Source organism: Pongo pygmaeus, chromosome 19 (assembly GCF_028885625.2).
Source record: "Pongo pygmaeus isolate AG05252 chromosome 19, NHGRI_mPonPyg2-v2.0_pri, whole genome shotgun sequence".
In the NCBI taxonomy this organism is placed as follows: domain Eukaryota; kingdom Metazoa; phylum Chordata; class Mammalia; order Primates; family Hominidae; genus Pongo; species Pongo pygmaeus.
In genome coordinates, this window is record NC_072392.2 from 83,137,907 (window position 1) to 83,153,790 (window position 15,884).

At 41.7% G+C, this 15,884-nt stretch overlaps 1 protein-coding gene across 1 annotated transcript in view; it reads right to left on the minus strand.

Moving 5' to 3' along the window:
- Positions 1-10,075: 10,075 nt before the first annotated feature.
- GNA13 (G protein subunit alpha 13) overlaps positions 10,076-15,884 on the minus strand; it is a 46,117-nt gene continuing 40,308 nt past the window's right edge. The window contains exon 4 of the mRNA XM_054457442.2: positions 10,076-14,171. Within this exon, the coding sequence (XP_054313417.1) occupies positions 13,599-14,171 (573 nt within the window). The 3' untranslated portion in view covers positions 10,076-13,598. The remainder of the gene's footprint in view (positions 14,172-15,884) is intronic.

A 15,884-nucleotide genomic window follows, 5' to 3' on the forward strand; every position in this document is an offset into this window, starting at 1 on the left:
TCATGAACACCTAAGAATAGAATAAGGGACAACTAATATCTTGCCACTTGCTTTATTTCTCTGTCTCTGTCTCTCTCTCTTCCTCGATTTCCTCCTTGACTTCCTTGTTACCCCTTCCTCCTGAGAGCACCCGCCTCTCTGCTGCTCCTACTTGGACAGTTCTCTGTCCTCCTCTTGAAGCCAAGGTTTCCTGCTAGCCCACTTCTCTCCTGACTCTAGGCAGTCAGTTCCCTAGGACAGGGGTCCCAAACCTCTGGGCCACAGACCAGTATTGGTCCATGGTTTGTTAGGAACTGGGCAGGAGGTGAGCAGTGGGTGAACGAGGGAAGCTTCCTCTGAATTTACAGCCACTCCCCATTGCTCGCATTACCGTGAGCTCCGCCTCCTGTCAGATCAGCGGTGGCATTAGATTTTCAGAGGAGTGCAAACCCTATTTTGAACTGTGCATTCGAGGGATCTAGATTGAGCACTCCATATTAGAATCTAATGCTCGATGATCTGTCGCTGTCTCCCATCAACCCCAGATGGGACTGTCTAGTTGCGGGAAAACAAGCTCACTGCTCCCACTGATTCTACATTATGGTGAGTTGTATAATTATTTCATTATACATTACAATGTAATAATAACAGAAATAAAGTGCGCAATAAATGTACCATGCTTTAATCATCCCAAATCCACTATCCGCACCCGGCCCGTGGAAAAATTGTCTTCCACAAAACCGGTCCCTGGTGCCAAAAAGGTTGGGGACCACTGCCCTAGAACAATCTCCCTACAACCCACGGCTTCAGCCGCTGTGCGTGTAGCTTACATTCTGTTCTTTTATTTATCAGACCTCTCCACTGAGCTTGAAACCTGTAGATCCAGCTGCAGGTAGATACCCCAAAAGGACCTCAGACTCAGCATGTCCCTCAGAGCCTACCTGGCCCACCCAAGTCTGTTTCTTCCCCCAGATGTCCTATTTCAGGAATGGCTCCATCCAGTTGCTCCACCAGAAACCTGGGGAGCCTGCTGGGTTTCACCCTCTTCCCTCCACCTGCTGCTTCCAAGTGCTCCGTCCAGTTTTCTGCCTGAAGTATCCTTTTCATTCACCTCCTTCTAATTCCATTGCTAATGTATAAGCTCAGGTATCTTGCTTTTCCTGTACCTCAGCAGCCCTCACTTTAGTTCTTGCCTCCGGCCAGTTGTCACCCTCACTGGGATTACTGTGATACTGCTGAGGTCATGTAATTCTGCTTCTCGTTTTTCTTTTTCTTTTTTCTTTTCTTTTTTTTTTTTTTTTTTGAGATGGAGTCTTACTCTGTCACCCAGTCTGGAGTGTAGTGGTGCGAACTCAGCTCATTGCAACCACCTCCCAGGTTCAAACGATTCTCCTGCCTCAGCCTGCTTAGCAGCTGAGATTACAGGAGTGTGCCATGCCCGGCTAATTTTTTTTTTTTTGACAGAGTCTTGCTCTGGCGCCCAGGCTGGAGTGCAGTGGCGTGATTTCGGCTCACCGCAACCTCCACTTCTCAGGTTCAAGCGATTCTCTCACCCCAGCCTCCTGAGTAGCTGGGATTACAGGCTTGCGCCACCATGCCTGGCTAATTTTTGTATTTTTAGTAGAGACGGTGTTTCACCATGTTGGCCAGGCTGGGCTCGAACTCCTGACCTCAAGTGATCTGCCTGCCTTGGCCTCCCGAAGTGCTGGGATGACAGGCATGAGCCATTGCACTCGGCCCCATTCCACTTCTTATAATGCTTACTGGTTTTTCATGCCCGTGGGATAAAAGCCAACGGTGTTGATCTGGCACGTGAGGACCTCCATGACATGCTTACTGCTCATTTCCTCAGCTTTACCTCTTGCTACTCATCCACCACCTTTCTATCTTCCAACTGGTTGGGGTTCTTGCTGCCACCCAACTTGTAAGCCCCACACACCTCAGTGCCTTTGCACGTGCGGTACCCTCTGTCTAGAACTCCCTTCCATACCTGTGTCTGACTCATCTTTTATCATAGTCTTTCATATTTTTGTTTCCCTTACTAAACAGTGAACTTTTGGGGGTGGGGATTAGGGAACTCTTTCTCCTCCTTACCCTCATCATCTTACAGAAGGCTATTCAGTGAAAGGTGCTCGATCAAAGCTAGATAATGAAAGAACTCCCGGCTTTCTTACTGACACAATGTTCCACCATCTGGCATGCAGCCTTTCCTGCGGGTTAGGTCTAGGTAAATTTAAGACATCTTTAAAGCCCCAGCCCAAACACCTTCTCTTCCACAAAAGTGTCCCTGCCAGGCTGGGCAACACAGTGAGACCCTGACTCTACAAAAAAAAAAAAAAATAGTTGGGCACGGTGGCATGCACCTGTGGTCCTAGCTACTTGGGAGGCTGAGGCAGGAACACCACTTGAGCCCAGGAGGTCAAGGCTACAGTGAATTGTGATCCTGCTTCTGCAATCCACCCTGGGTGACAGAGTGAGACTGTGCCTCAAAAAAAGAAAAAAAAAAAAAAGGCTGGGCACAGTGGCTTATGCCTGTAATCCTAACACTTTGTGGGGCTGAGGTGGGCGGATCTCCTAAGGTCAGGAGTTCAAGACCAGCCTGGCCAACATGGTGAAACCCTGTCTCTACTAAAAATACGAAAAATTAGCTGGGTGTGGTGGTGCACGCCTGTAGTCCCAGCTACTTGGGAGGCTGAGGCAGGAGAATTGTTTGAACCCAGGAGGCGGAGGTTTCAGTAAGCCGAGATTGCGCCACTGCACTCCAGCCTGGGCGACAGAGTGAAACTCCATCTCAAAAAAAAAAAAAAAAGAAAAAGAAAAAGAAAAAAAGTGTCCTTGATTCCACCTAGATGGAAGGAATTGCCTTTCTCTGAAAGGTTGGAGCATTTTATCTAATCCCCTCGAATGGTATCTTGGCTTAAGTATTTATGCACCTATATTTTCTCCCCTGCTGGACTGTAAGCATCTTGAATTCAACTCCATATGTGGATCATTTTCTTATCACCCAAAGTGTCCAGCACATGGGTGACGTAGTAGACATTTAACAAATTCAGTTAAATTCTACAAACATTTTTTGAGCACTTCTATATACCCATCAAGCTACTAGACTGAGGATTCAGAGGCAAATGAGACAAATACAGTGATCTCTGACTTCCAGGAGTTCACAGTCTAATCTAGAAGTCAGACTGGAAGACAAATAGTTACACATGTGATGAGCGAGATCAATGCAGTAGGTGAACTCTTGTAAAGCAAGCAAGGGGAGGTGTACTCTGTGCAGGGCAAATGCAGGGCTGATCTTCTGCCTCTAAATGTTTATTAAGTTTTTTCTTCATATAAAAGTAACCAATCCTCTTCGTAGAAAATTTAGAAAACAGAAAAGTGTAAAGAGGACGAAATACTTTGTGATTCCCATCACTCAGAAAAGCTAACATTTTGCTATATTTACTTTTAGTCTCTTCGCTAACTTTGTGGAGTGACTGAAGTCTCAAATTCTTTGAACAGCCTTATTGAGATATAATTCATATGCTATAAAACTGGAGAGCCAGTCTCCATACTGGCAGGGTGGCATTCTCTCCACTCCTCCACAGTCAGATTCTCATCACAATTTGATTGAGATTTGAATTTGATTGAGTCTGATGGGCACTCAAAGAGCTTAATAGGAGCATCTGTGTAGCAATATCGAGTTCACAGCACAGCGGAGTGGAGGAGCTAAGAATCTGTGAACAATAATAGCTTCAAAATAAGGTACAGAGGTCAGGCGAGGTGGCTCATGCCTACAATCCCAGCACTTCGGGAGGCTGAGGTGGGCAGATTGTTTGAGCTCAGGAGTTAGAGACCAGCCTGGGTAATATAGGGAGACCTCATCTCTACAAAAAAAAAAAAAAATTAGCCAGATATGGTGGTGCGTAACTGTGGTCCCAGCTACTTGAGAGGCTGAGGTGGGAGGATCACTTAAACCTGGGAGGTCAAAGCAAAAGTGAGCTATGATTGTGCCACTGCACTCCAGCCTGGGTGGCAGAGTGAGACCCTATCTCAATAAATAATAGTAATAATAATAATAATAGTAATGTAGAATGATTTAAGTGCCTTGAAAAAGCAGTAACATGGGATAAGTACTCAGAGAAAGAACTGCTTCTAGCCCAGGATGCACAGCAATTGGGATATCCTCCTTTGAACTGGGACTTGAAGGATGAGTAGGATTTGCCATGTGGCAAACAGAAGCAGAGAGAAGAGGTGTGGGGCAAAGAAGCCATCTAGTTTAGCTAGAGTGGAGGAAGCTGGAAGGGAAGGCCGGTTAGAAAAAGGTTGATGCAGCTGGGCATGGTGGCTCACACCTGTAATCTCAGCACCGTGGGAGGCCGAGGTGGGCGGATCACAAGGTCAGGAGTTTGAGACCAGCCTGGCCAACATGGTGAAACCCTGTCTTTACTAAAAATACAAAAATTAGCCAGGCATGGTGGCGCGTGCCTGTAATCCCGGCTACTGGGGAGGCTGAGGTGAGAGAATCGCCTGAAACCGGGAGGCGGAGATTGCAGTGAGCCAAGACCGAGCCACTGCACTCCAGCCTAGTGACAGAGTGAGACTCCGTCTCAAAAAAAAAAAAAAGAAAAGAAAGAAAAAGGTTGATGCTGGGTCCTGAATGGTGTGGATGCTGTGCAGGGAGTTGGAACACTCTTCTGTCTCACGCACTACAGAAAGGAATAATATCCAGTATTCCTGTGTTGGATTAACGCTTCTTATTTCCATTAAGTTGGGCACCCGGCTCTTCATCTAGAATATATTCCCCTTTTATATCGATGTATGGCATCTTCCCCCAGACTATAACCTGCTACAAATGCAAGGCTTGCCTGCAGAAAATTAGCCTTGATCTGTAATTTCATTAATAGAGCCAAGCTGTGGGTGCTGTGAGGTTCATTTTTTATTTCTTTCGAGATTGAGTCTTGCTCTGTCGCTCAGGCTGGAATGCAGTGGCGATCTCGGCTCGCTGCAGCCTCCGCCTCCCAGGCTCAAGCGATTCTCCTGCCTCAGCTTCCCGAGTAGCTGGGACTACAGGCATGTGCCACCACGCCTAGCTAATTTTTGTATTTTTAGTAGAGATGGGGTTTCACCACGTTGGCCAGGCTGGTCTCGAACTCCTGACCTCAGGTGATCCACCCGCCTCGGCCTCCCAAAGTGCTGGAATTATAGGCGTGAGGCACCAGCACCCGGGGAGGTTCATTTTTTTCAGAACAAAATTTCAACTAAGTCTGATGGTAAAATCAGCTAGTTAAATCCCACAAAGCTTACAAGAACTGGGGATTTTCCACGTAGAATAACGTGAAAGTAAAACGAAACGACTTTTTCTCCCCCCAAGGTCAGCAGTTCTTGGCCTTCAGTTCATTTTATGTTCCGTCTCCCCTTCACCAGTTGGCAGGGGCAGAAAATCAAGCGTGTCTAAGGCGGCAGTGTAGGCCATTACGGAAGAATCATCGACTTTAAAAAAGACTTGATAGCTTCTGTTTTCCTACCATGAACCTTCATGAGGAAAGGAAAAATCAACATACTCCTCCACTCAGTATAAATGTTAATTCTGGACACAACTTCCCTCAGTATTCTTGTGGCAAGCAGAGAAGCTGAACACAGCCTCCTTGAATGGCTAATTTGTATCCCATATTTGTTTGAGCCTTTTGTTTTCTTGGTGTACTTCAAAGAAAAAGGAACACTGAAATATTCTTGCACAGCATTTTCATGGATACCCCTTACGCCAACCACAGTACCGTATTTCAGAGGCCCCACTAATTTCTGAGGAAAAATTACGTGTACTTTTATTTGTTTACTTATTTATTTAGAGCCGGAGTCTTGCTTTGTTGCCCAGGCTGGAGTGCAGTGGCACAATCTTGGCTCACTGCAACCTCCCCATCCCGGGTTAAAGTGATTCTCCTGCTTCAGCCTCGTGAGTTGCTGGGACTGCAGGCGTGTGCCGCCACAGCCAGCTAGTTTTTGTATTTTTAGTAGAGATAGGGTTTCACTGTGTTAGCCAGGCTGGTCTCGAATTCCGACATCAGGTGATCCGCCAGCCTAGGCCTCCCAAAGTGCTGGGATTACAGGTGTGAGCCACCGCTCTAGGCCTTTATTTTTGTTTTAAATTTTTTTGAGTTGGAGTCTCGCTTTGTCGCCCAGGCTGGAGTGCAGTGGCGCGATCTTGGGTCATTGCAACCTCTGCTTCCCAGATACAAGCAATTCTCCTGCCTCAGCCTCCCAAGTAGCTGGCATTACAGGCGCCTGCCACAGGTCTGGCTAATTTTTGTTATTTTTAGTAGAGACGTGGTTTTACCATGTTGGCTAGGCTGGTCTTGAACTCCTGACCTCAAGTGATCCACCCACCTTAGCCTCCCAAAGTGCTGGGATTACAGGCGTGAACCACCACGCCTGGCCTATAGCATGTATTTTAAAACACTGCCCTGGGCCATCTGCTTTTTGAGGATTTGCCAAATTTCCCAAGTCACCAAAACAGATCTCTGGTTTAACCTGTAAACCTTAAGTTTCCTATATTCTCAGGACCAAAAAGTCTCCCTTTTCTTTTTCAACAACCCACTCTGTGGGCAATGAAACAGGTCATTTTGGGAGCACATCCTGTACTGACACGACATCCCACAGCGCCAATTAACCAGGACTGTGCCCACTTTGCTACACAATAGGTTTGTATTGTTTCTTTTTACACAGATACATATTCCCTTGTCCCAACAACAGCATAAAAAAGGTGTTTTTGTTTTTTAAATGACCTCTTGGTTTGTTTGGGGATTCAAATGCTCAAGTGAGTCTAGTTTCAATTTTTAAAGATCTTAAATCTCTCCCAGAAAGACTTTAATGACCTGTTTCCAAAGTCACAGATTTTTAGATGTTAATAGTTAGACTAAAAGTCCAAATTTCCTAACCCAGTTTCTCTTGAGATCAACAGTAAAATTTCATGTTAGAGGTGAGAACCTGGAAAAGAATTTTTATTTGCCAGAGAGGTTGGAGCCAGAGCAGCTAGGAGTACAGCCATTACCTCCAGCCATTTCCTCACACCTGCTTTGCAACACCAAGAGAAAGCCCTTCATTCTGTTTAGGGGAAGAGCAGTACAAGCACAGCTTTATCTATCTGTCTATCTATTTACTTAGAGACAAGGTCTGGATTTATCACCCGGGCTGGAGTGCAGTGGCGCGATCTTGGCTCACTGCAACCTCCACGGCCTCCCGAGTAGCTGGGGGACTACAGGCCCATGCCACCGTGCCCATCTAATTTTTGTAAAGACGGGATTTCACCATGTTGTCCAGGCTGGTCTCGAACTCGTGAGCTCAAGTGATCAGCCAGCCTTGGCCTCCCAAAGTGCTGGGATCACAAGCGTGAGCCACCACGCCCAGCCATAGCTTTCAATACACGCCAGGTAAGAAAAGGCGTAAAGATGCCAAGTGATTTGACAACTGCTAACTTAGCGGAAAGCGTAAAGGGAAAAGATGAGTAGTAACCACAGAAGGTGCGCTTGATACGATTTGATGAGAATGATACTTTCTCTCTCTGGTTCCCAAACGCATAACCCAGTCTAATCATGTGAAAAACGCCAAATTTCAACAGAAGGGCATTCTACAAAATACCTGACCAGTACTCCTCAAAACTGCCAAAGTCCTCAAGCCTGTAATCCCAGCAATTTGGGAGACCCAGGCAGGCAAATCACTTGAGCTCAGGAGTTCCAGACCAGTCTGGGCAACATGGCAAAACTCTGTCTCCACTAAAAACACAAAAAGGAGCTGGGTGTGGTGGCACGCACCTGTAATCCCAGCTACTTGGGTGGCTGAGGCAGGAGAATCACTTGAACCTGGGAGGCGGAGGCTGCAGTGAGCTGAGATCGGGCCACTGCACTCCAGCCTGGGTGACAAAGGAGTGAGACCCTGTCTCAAAAAGAAAAAACAAAAACAAAAAACACCTGCCAAAGTAATCAAAAACAGAAAGTCTGAGAAACAGGAGTCTGTTAATTACCAAGAAGAGCTGAAGGAGACATGACAAGTCAATGTAATGTCGTGTGCTGGATGGATCCTGGAACACAAGTAAGACATTAGGGGAAAACTAAGGAAATAAGAACAAAGTATGGGCTTTAGTGAATAATGTTATCAGTATTGGTTCATTAATTATGACAAATGTACCAAAGTAATGCAAGACAGTAACTACGGGAACTATTATAAGGGGTGTGGAGTATAGGGGAACTCTGTACTGTCTTGAAATTTTTCTGTAAATCATAATCTAACATGAAGTTTATTTTTTTAAAAAAGATGAGTGGTCAACGTTGGCTTGTCTCCAAACATTAATTACAACAGACGTAACAGAATTATTAATATTGTCACAGCTGGATGAACTGAGCTCAGGTACACCCTAATACAGTTTCAGTGGCCATAAGAGGAGAGAAAACAAGTGGTTTCTCTTCCCCTATTCCCTTGTCAAAATATATTGTGTCTGAGAACTTCCTTGGAAGAAGTCCACATCTCCATTTCTAGTAAGAAGTTTCTAGACTAATATTCAAGCCAAGTGGCATTGATTGGGATTCTGCTGAAGTAGATTTCTGTGCCTTAACTCAGTCCCTAGATGAAACTTTTGCTTTCAAACTTTCAGTATCTGCTTTACACTTTACAATTACCAAACTGTTAAATAACATCATAGTATTGAATCATTTACAAATGTTTATTAAATGTCAGTAATTTTTACAAACCAAATATTAATAGCAAGAGGCAAATATTTTGCAAAATATGTACAAAAGTAAAAAGCTGTAATGAACTAACAACTCATTTTATAAAATCAAACCACTCTTTCCACTTTTAGACCTCCTTTGGAAATAATTTATTGCCCATCCTGAACTAAAGCACTGACAAAAAAATTTACAACAATTATCAGATAATGTGCTTAGTTCCTGGAAAGTTATAAAAAGATATATGTAAAAAAAAACCAAAACAAAACCCTAAGCCACAAATATTTTATAGACCTAATACAAGTCATGTTTTGTTAGGTACAGTATCTACGGGGTTATTACAAAATATACTTTTTTATAAGGCTTCTTGTGGTAAATGAGCTCTCACCAGAGTAGAGTAGTTTAGAAAAGCCACTTCAAACGTTTTGCGATCCTGCCTTCAAGAGGTAAAAGGTAAATGGCATAGTTTGTTGCACTGTTGCATATACTTTGCAAGAATTAATCTCTACCCCTTTCTTTCCTAGTACCACCAAATAGGCATGATTAAGGACAATTTATCACTTACTATGGCAAAAAATATCATAAACAAGCTTTCTTAATACAAACCAAAGTCACATACCAAGTAGTATATGACGTTCAGTGATATTCACTGACTGAAAATTTATGCACATTGAGTTCCAGCATACTCTGATCCATCTGTAAACTTTCATCATTAACAGCAGATTTGTATATGTCACAAAACTCTCCTTATCAAGCCATAAAATATTGCCGTATCATTCATGCTTTCAAAACAATGTTCATATAAGCTCTCGCATTTGAAACCAGATGGTAAGACCTGAATGCTACAAGAGTGAACATAACTTAAATGCTAACTATACGTTCAAGTACAGACATAAGAATGCTAGTGGTACAAACACTGTACTCCAAATAATGTTGCTAATCACCTACCAGCCTAAGACTAATATCTACTTGATGGAACTTGAAAAAGCCATAAAGTCCAACTTGTTTAAAATATTCAGACTTAGACTTACACTTCAAGATCTAGTATACATTTATTAAGCCCTAACCTCGTACCATAAAAAAATGGGCATGTGCTATATTTGGGACATGCGGACACCCCCACACCCACCCACAATCTCTCCCCTCCTCATGTTTACTAGACTGAAAAGCCACCCTGTATCCTATCATTAAAAAAACAAAACAAAACAGAACAGTGCTTTTAGTCAAGCAGCACAACACAAGGACAGATAATCTGTGATTAACAGAAGCGAACACCTTAAAATGATGGGAGAGAGACAAATTAACTAGGTACTAAGTCAGATTTCCAAGTGAAAAAGACAAGCAAAACTTCTGGTCTTAATTTCTCAAATAAAACTAAAATAAATGAAATGGTAACAGAATGACTTTCTCTAAATTTATTAGGGAGTTTGTTACAAATGTTTGGGCTTTACAGGCATGATTTCATGGATTCAAACAAGAAATTAACACTGATATTTAGCCTTCTCATGACATACACAGAAATAACATTGCTACAAATTGCAATGGAGAGAATCTTGTTTCAAATGGCTTAGTTTGGGGTTTTGTCTAAATGTATCATTATATAATGAAAGCACCAATTTGAGGGTTTCTCAAATAGTGATTTGAATTTTAGGACATAACAGTATAACATGGTAACTTTATTCTTCATATATAAATAAGGCATAATTGGATGTGTAATAATGCTGAAAATACATTTTATCAAAAGCATAAATACAAGTATTTGGGTACACATTGAAAGTTAGGACTTAACCAATTTCTTCTTACAAAAAATGATAAGGACATATGGTATTTGTTGAATCTAAATCAGCACTTCTAATCATTTCTGGTATTAAGGTGATCTTATTTCCTTCCACTTTAAACCAACCACTGCCACCAACTGAATAAGGATTTCCCTAAACAGTCTCAATTTGAGAGACTAACCAGAGGACCTTTTCTATGCAAATTACATGCCAATACACCTTAAAAGAAAATAAGACAAAAGTGAATGATTTTTTTCATTCCATATTGCTTTCTTTGGTTGCAGAGCAATCCAGTGCCCTTTCCAGATAATAAAACTGAAATGAAGATTTCGATTTAATATTTGGCAGACAGCAACAATGCAGGTTATTAAAAATATTAAAGGGGCAGAGGCATGCTTTGAATTATTCAGATTTTCAGAAAACATTTGACAAAACCCTTTCTCTATAAAAGTTATGGTCTAAATTTATGTTGTTTTATAAGGCAACTGTGTATACTATACATTTCTTCAAGGTCAATGAAGACACTTGTGTGATATTTCTTCAGAATTAAATGAGAAGGCATTCAGATTTAAGAACAGAATGTAATACAGGATTAGGCACATTTTATTCCAAATCATAACCATAAAGATTTAGAAAATCAAATACATCAAAGAACTTTAAATCTAAATTACTTTTTTAGAGACTGGGGTAAGTTGGCATAGTGAAAATTATGAGCACCTTTTCAATTCTGTTCACTAAATTTCATCTCTCTCTTCATATAGTGGTATTTCAAAAGGATTCAGTTTTCATGATACAGGTGTTAAGACTCCTTTCAAACGTTTTTAAAATACAACGTATAAAAAAATGTGGACTGAAGCCTTTAGATGGAATTTAAAAGTTCTACTGAATGTCAAAACAAGCCTAAGTTGAATATAAGTAATTCATTGCCTCAAAACATAGTCTAGATTTTAAAAGAATGTTGATTCTGAGACATTACATGCAGCAGGGAAGAAAACTGCAAATGCCCAAAATAACATGATATCTATTTGGTGTTTCAACACTTCTTGGTGGTAATCCAAATGGGGAAACTTGGTGATTTCTGCTTTGTCAGACAATACCTATGGTTCGTATCACAGATCTTAACTATGACTTAAGTAAGATGAAGTGTCCTCTTTCTATAGGGATCTAACTTGAGCCCTCACTGGAGTCAAATGTTTTGGCCATTCAATTTGCTAAATGTATGGGTAAACTCTCCACTGAATAGTCCAAATGTTACTGTGCACATATTCCGATATTCATTGGCACTGCAATTATGCTAATTTTGTGAATTTAAACAATGTATTCTTTTTGGCAAGAAGCACTAGATGTAGAACTATTCAAACATGCATGAGTGATACCATGAACACCTGCATCACGGTGCCGAGCTACGTATGTGTAGCTCACGGATTACCATGGCATGAAAACGCTAGAAGTTATATGGATACAATGATAGTGGAAGTTCAAATGTGAGAAAAGTCAGGTATGTCAAGAACAATCCCTGGTTAGTTCACTGAAAAGCCCCACTCTCATATCAGACAGCAAGACAGAACAACAGCCACTGACTTGGAAAGGCTGGGTGATCCATAACGACCAATCTTTCACGGACCAATAAAATACCTGAGTACACAGTCAGCTATACAGTAAAATGACAGATATCACAGTCTTAAAATTTTCAGAAAAAGTAGAAAAGCTGTCAGACTTTTCAAGCTGTCGCCAGCCTTGGACTTCTGTTTCTCTAATTGTAGCACTAAGTACAGCCTACAAGATAGTATTTCAGTACTGCAAACCAGCCATTCTGATGAGTTCACTATGAATGTATCTGCGATCACAAAGCTACTTTGTGGACACATTTTAATTTGGTAAGCAGTGGGGGGAGGTCAATGTAATCATCTTTAGGTGCGAACTAAAAAAATTACTACTGATCCTTAGAAGCATCCTTAAAACATTTAAAATATACCTCAAAAAAGCTGGACTTTCAACAACAACAATTATACAAATGTATACATACTGTATCTGTTAGAGACACACCAAGAATGAACAGGAATCTCAAATAATGCCTTCTTGAATAGTCTGACAGAAAAATACTGCCCTTAGCAAACTCCAAATAAACAAAACGATGCCACAAATGCCACAGTGTGGAGTAGATGGGACTGGACAGGACAGCAAAAGATAGATGTTTGTGATGATACAACAATGATTTCCTACAGTAAGGATTGGTCTTTACTGACCAACTGAGATAGGGCTTAAAAGTCAAATACATGACATTCTGGAACAGGTTAAGTTTATTTAGAAAGTTCTGTTACCAAGTTGCTTGCAGTTTTTAGTTGCTGCTATGGCCAGAATGTTTCACATATGGTACATTAAACTACATGATAATTAAATATGAGAAAGGCAAATTCTATTTCACTCATTAGGTTTGACCAAAACACGGTAAATAGTATTAGCTTGCCTTTTGCTCTCCCGTACCACCTGTGAACTCTTCATCAGCATCAGACCAAAGATCCTTATGTAGACTTGAAAACAGCAAGAACATTACCTTCAGAAACACAGAAATCTAAAAGCAAAACAGCTGTTGTGTATACAAGCAATTAAAATATGAAGGCTAAACCTTCTATAAATCTATAGAATGCCATTTCTTAGATCAAACTTTTTTCTAACAGCCCTTACAAAGTAGGTCACCATAAAGCTGGGCAACAAGTGTCACTGCTATGTGTAAGGCGGACAGAAGATATCTTGTTTTGGAACTGAATATTCCTAACCTCATCCCTACAAGTATTTAAGGACACCTTCGACACTTGGCACCGCAGGAGAATTCAGTTTGAAAAGTAGAATAATTTAAAGCCTGAAATATGCCTAGTCTGAGGTCAGCTGGGAAGTTTTAACTGGACTTGAATAGAAGCCATGGTGAAACAGATCAAAGCCTGCATTACAGCAAATCTTGGCGATGTCACTCAACAGCTTTCAGCCACAAACCAAAGGCCGCAGAAAAAGTACTAAGATTTTCAAGAAGTTAAAAGTAGAATTAAGATTGTTCTAATTCTGGTTGTAAACTGCTATTTTAAAAAACAAAACAAACAGAAAACATCAAAAACACAAAAAGATATTAAAACAGCAAGTCTTTTGTGCATCACTGTAGCATGAGCTGCTTGAGGTTGTCATGCAGAATAGTATCCTTCACGTCACGGAAAACGAGGCGGATGTTCTCCGTGTTGATAGCAGTGGTGAAGTGGTGGTATAAGGGCTTCTGCTGCTGGTCCCGGCGTTTGTTCCGGAAACATTCCACCAGGAATTTTTGGACGTCTCTTAAGCAGTGGGGATCCCCTTCAAATTCTAGGAAATAGTCTTTGATGCTCACAATTTGCACCTTCTCCTCAAGCAAGTCTGTCTTGTTTAAGAACAGAATTATGGAGACATTGCTGAAAACCCGGTTATTGACGATTGTTTCAAAAATGTTCAGAGACTCTGTAAGGCGATTGGTCAGTCGATCTTCCATAAGCACCTGGTCAAATTCACTTGAGGAAACAAGGAAAAGTATTGATGTCACACTGTCGAAACATTCAAACCAACGTTTCCTTTCTGATCTCTGACCACCTACATCAACCATTTTGAAAGGAACATTTTTTATTTCAAAGTCATATTCATGGATGCCTTTGGTGGGTCTTCTGGCAAGCAGAATATCTTGTTGTGATGGAATATAATCCTGGAAAAGAAAATAATTGTTTTATACTTAGTAATCCCGAAGTAATTCGAATTTTTAATGGACCACTAACTGGACTAGTGAATAGATATGCAAACAAAATGACCTTTTAAGTGACATTTTCAGATAGATTATGCTTATTATAAAATGCCAAGACTGGTCAGACATGGTGGGTCATGCCTATAATCCCAGCACTTTGGGAGGCTGAGGCAGGAGGACTGCTTGCGAAGCCCAGAGTTTGAGAGTATCCTGGGCAATATAGCAAGACCCCACTTGTGCTCCCCACAACAAAAGCCAAGATACATTAAAATGTTAGCAGGACAGGTTCAAAATTTACTACAAATGGCCAGAATCTACTTGTTCTCATCCCTGCAATACTACTTAAAATTTAAGCTGAAGTCTTATCAATTGTTCTCACTCACCCTCACTGCTATATATCTACCTGCAATCTTACTCCCCACTATCAGCCACTCTTGGTTCTAGCCAGAGTGATCTTCCTGTCTGCATATCCACCTTCTCCACACTGCTCCTTGCTCCTCTATTAAAAGCAATGGGGGCTGGGCGCGGTGGCTCACGCTTGTAATCCCAGCACTTTGGGAGGCCAAGACAGGCGGATCATGAGGTCAGGAGATTGAGACCATCCTGGATAACACAGTGAAACCCCATCTCTACTAAAAATACAAAAAAATTAGCCAGGTGTGGTGGCGGGTGCCTGTAGTCCCAGCTACTCAGGAGGCTGAGGCAGGCGAGTGGTGTGAACCCAGGAGGTGGAGCTTGCAGTGAGCTGAGATCACGCCACTGCACTCCAGCCTGGGTGACAGAGCAAGACTTTGTCTCAAAAAAAAAAAAAAAAAAAAAAAAAAGCAATGGGATCTGATTCCAGTGCCAATTCACAAGGATCACTTCCCAGTTCCAAGTTCTGCCCACCTCTCTCTAACCTATTCTAAAAGTTCTTTTACTGTGCAACCTCACTCATGACTTAGAACTTCTATGTTTTCATTGCTGCTATATTACATGTGTGAAAAACCCTTTCTCTACTATAATTAACTATATTCTAGCTTTCTTACTTATTGACCCAAGAACTCAAAGTAGTCACTTACTCTGAGTGTCAGCACCTCCGTCTGTGAAATGGAGGTGATCACACTTGGTCTATCTACCTGGGAGGGAGGGTTGTTGCAAGGATCAAATGAGCTCTTCTCTGCACTCTTGGTCAGTGAACTCTAAGACCCTGAACAAACAGAAGCTGCTGGTCACACAAGTCACCGGCTACTCTGTGATGGCACACTTCCTTATGCAATGTAACTGGTTCTTCCTTGTCAGTCTAGCATTTTTCCAAAACTACAACACAACTTTCTGGTAATACATGAACGGGACAGCTAATATTTATCATCAAGGTCAAAATATTTTAAAAATCAAGGCAGGATTTAAAACAATGCTGACTGTTATTTACAATGCTGCACTTTATGCCTTTCTGAATAGTGTCATATGATTTTGAAATTTCATTACAACAAGAATACTCATTGTCTCAAAATGATGCAATGGAATTAAGAATATATATATATACATATTTTTTTGAGATGGAGTCTTGCTCTGTTGCCCAGATTGGAGTGCAGTGGTGGAATCTCGGCTCACTGCAACCTCTGCCTCCCGGGTTCAAGCGATTCTCCTCCTCAGCCTCCCAAATAGCTGGGACTACAGGTGTGCACCACCAAGGCC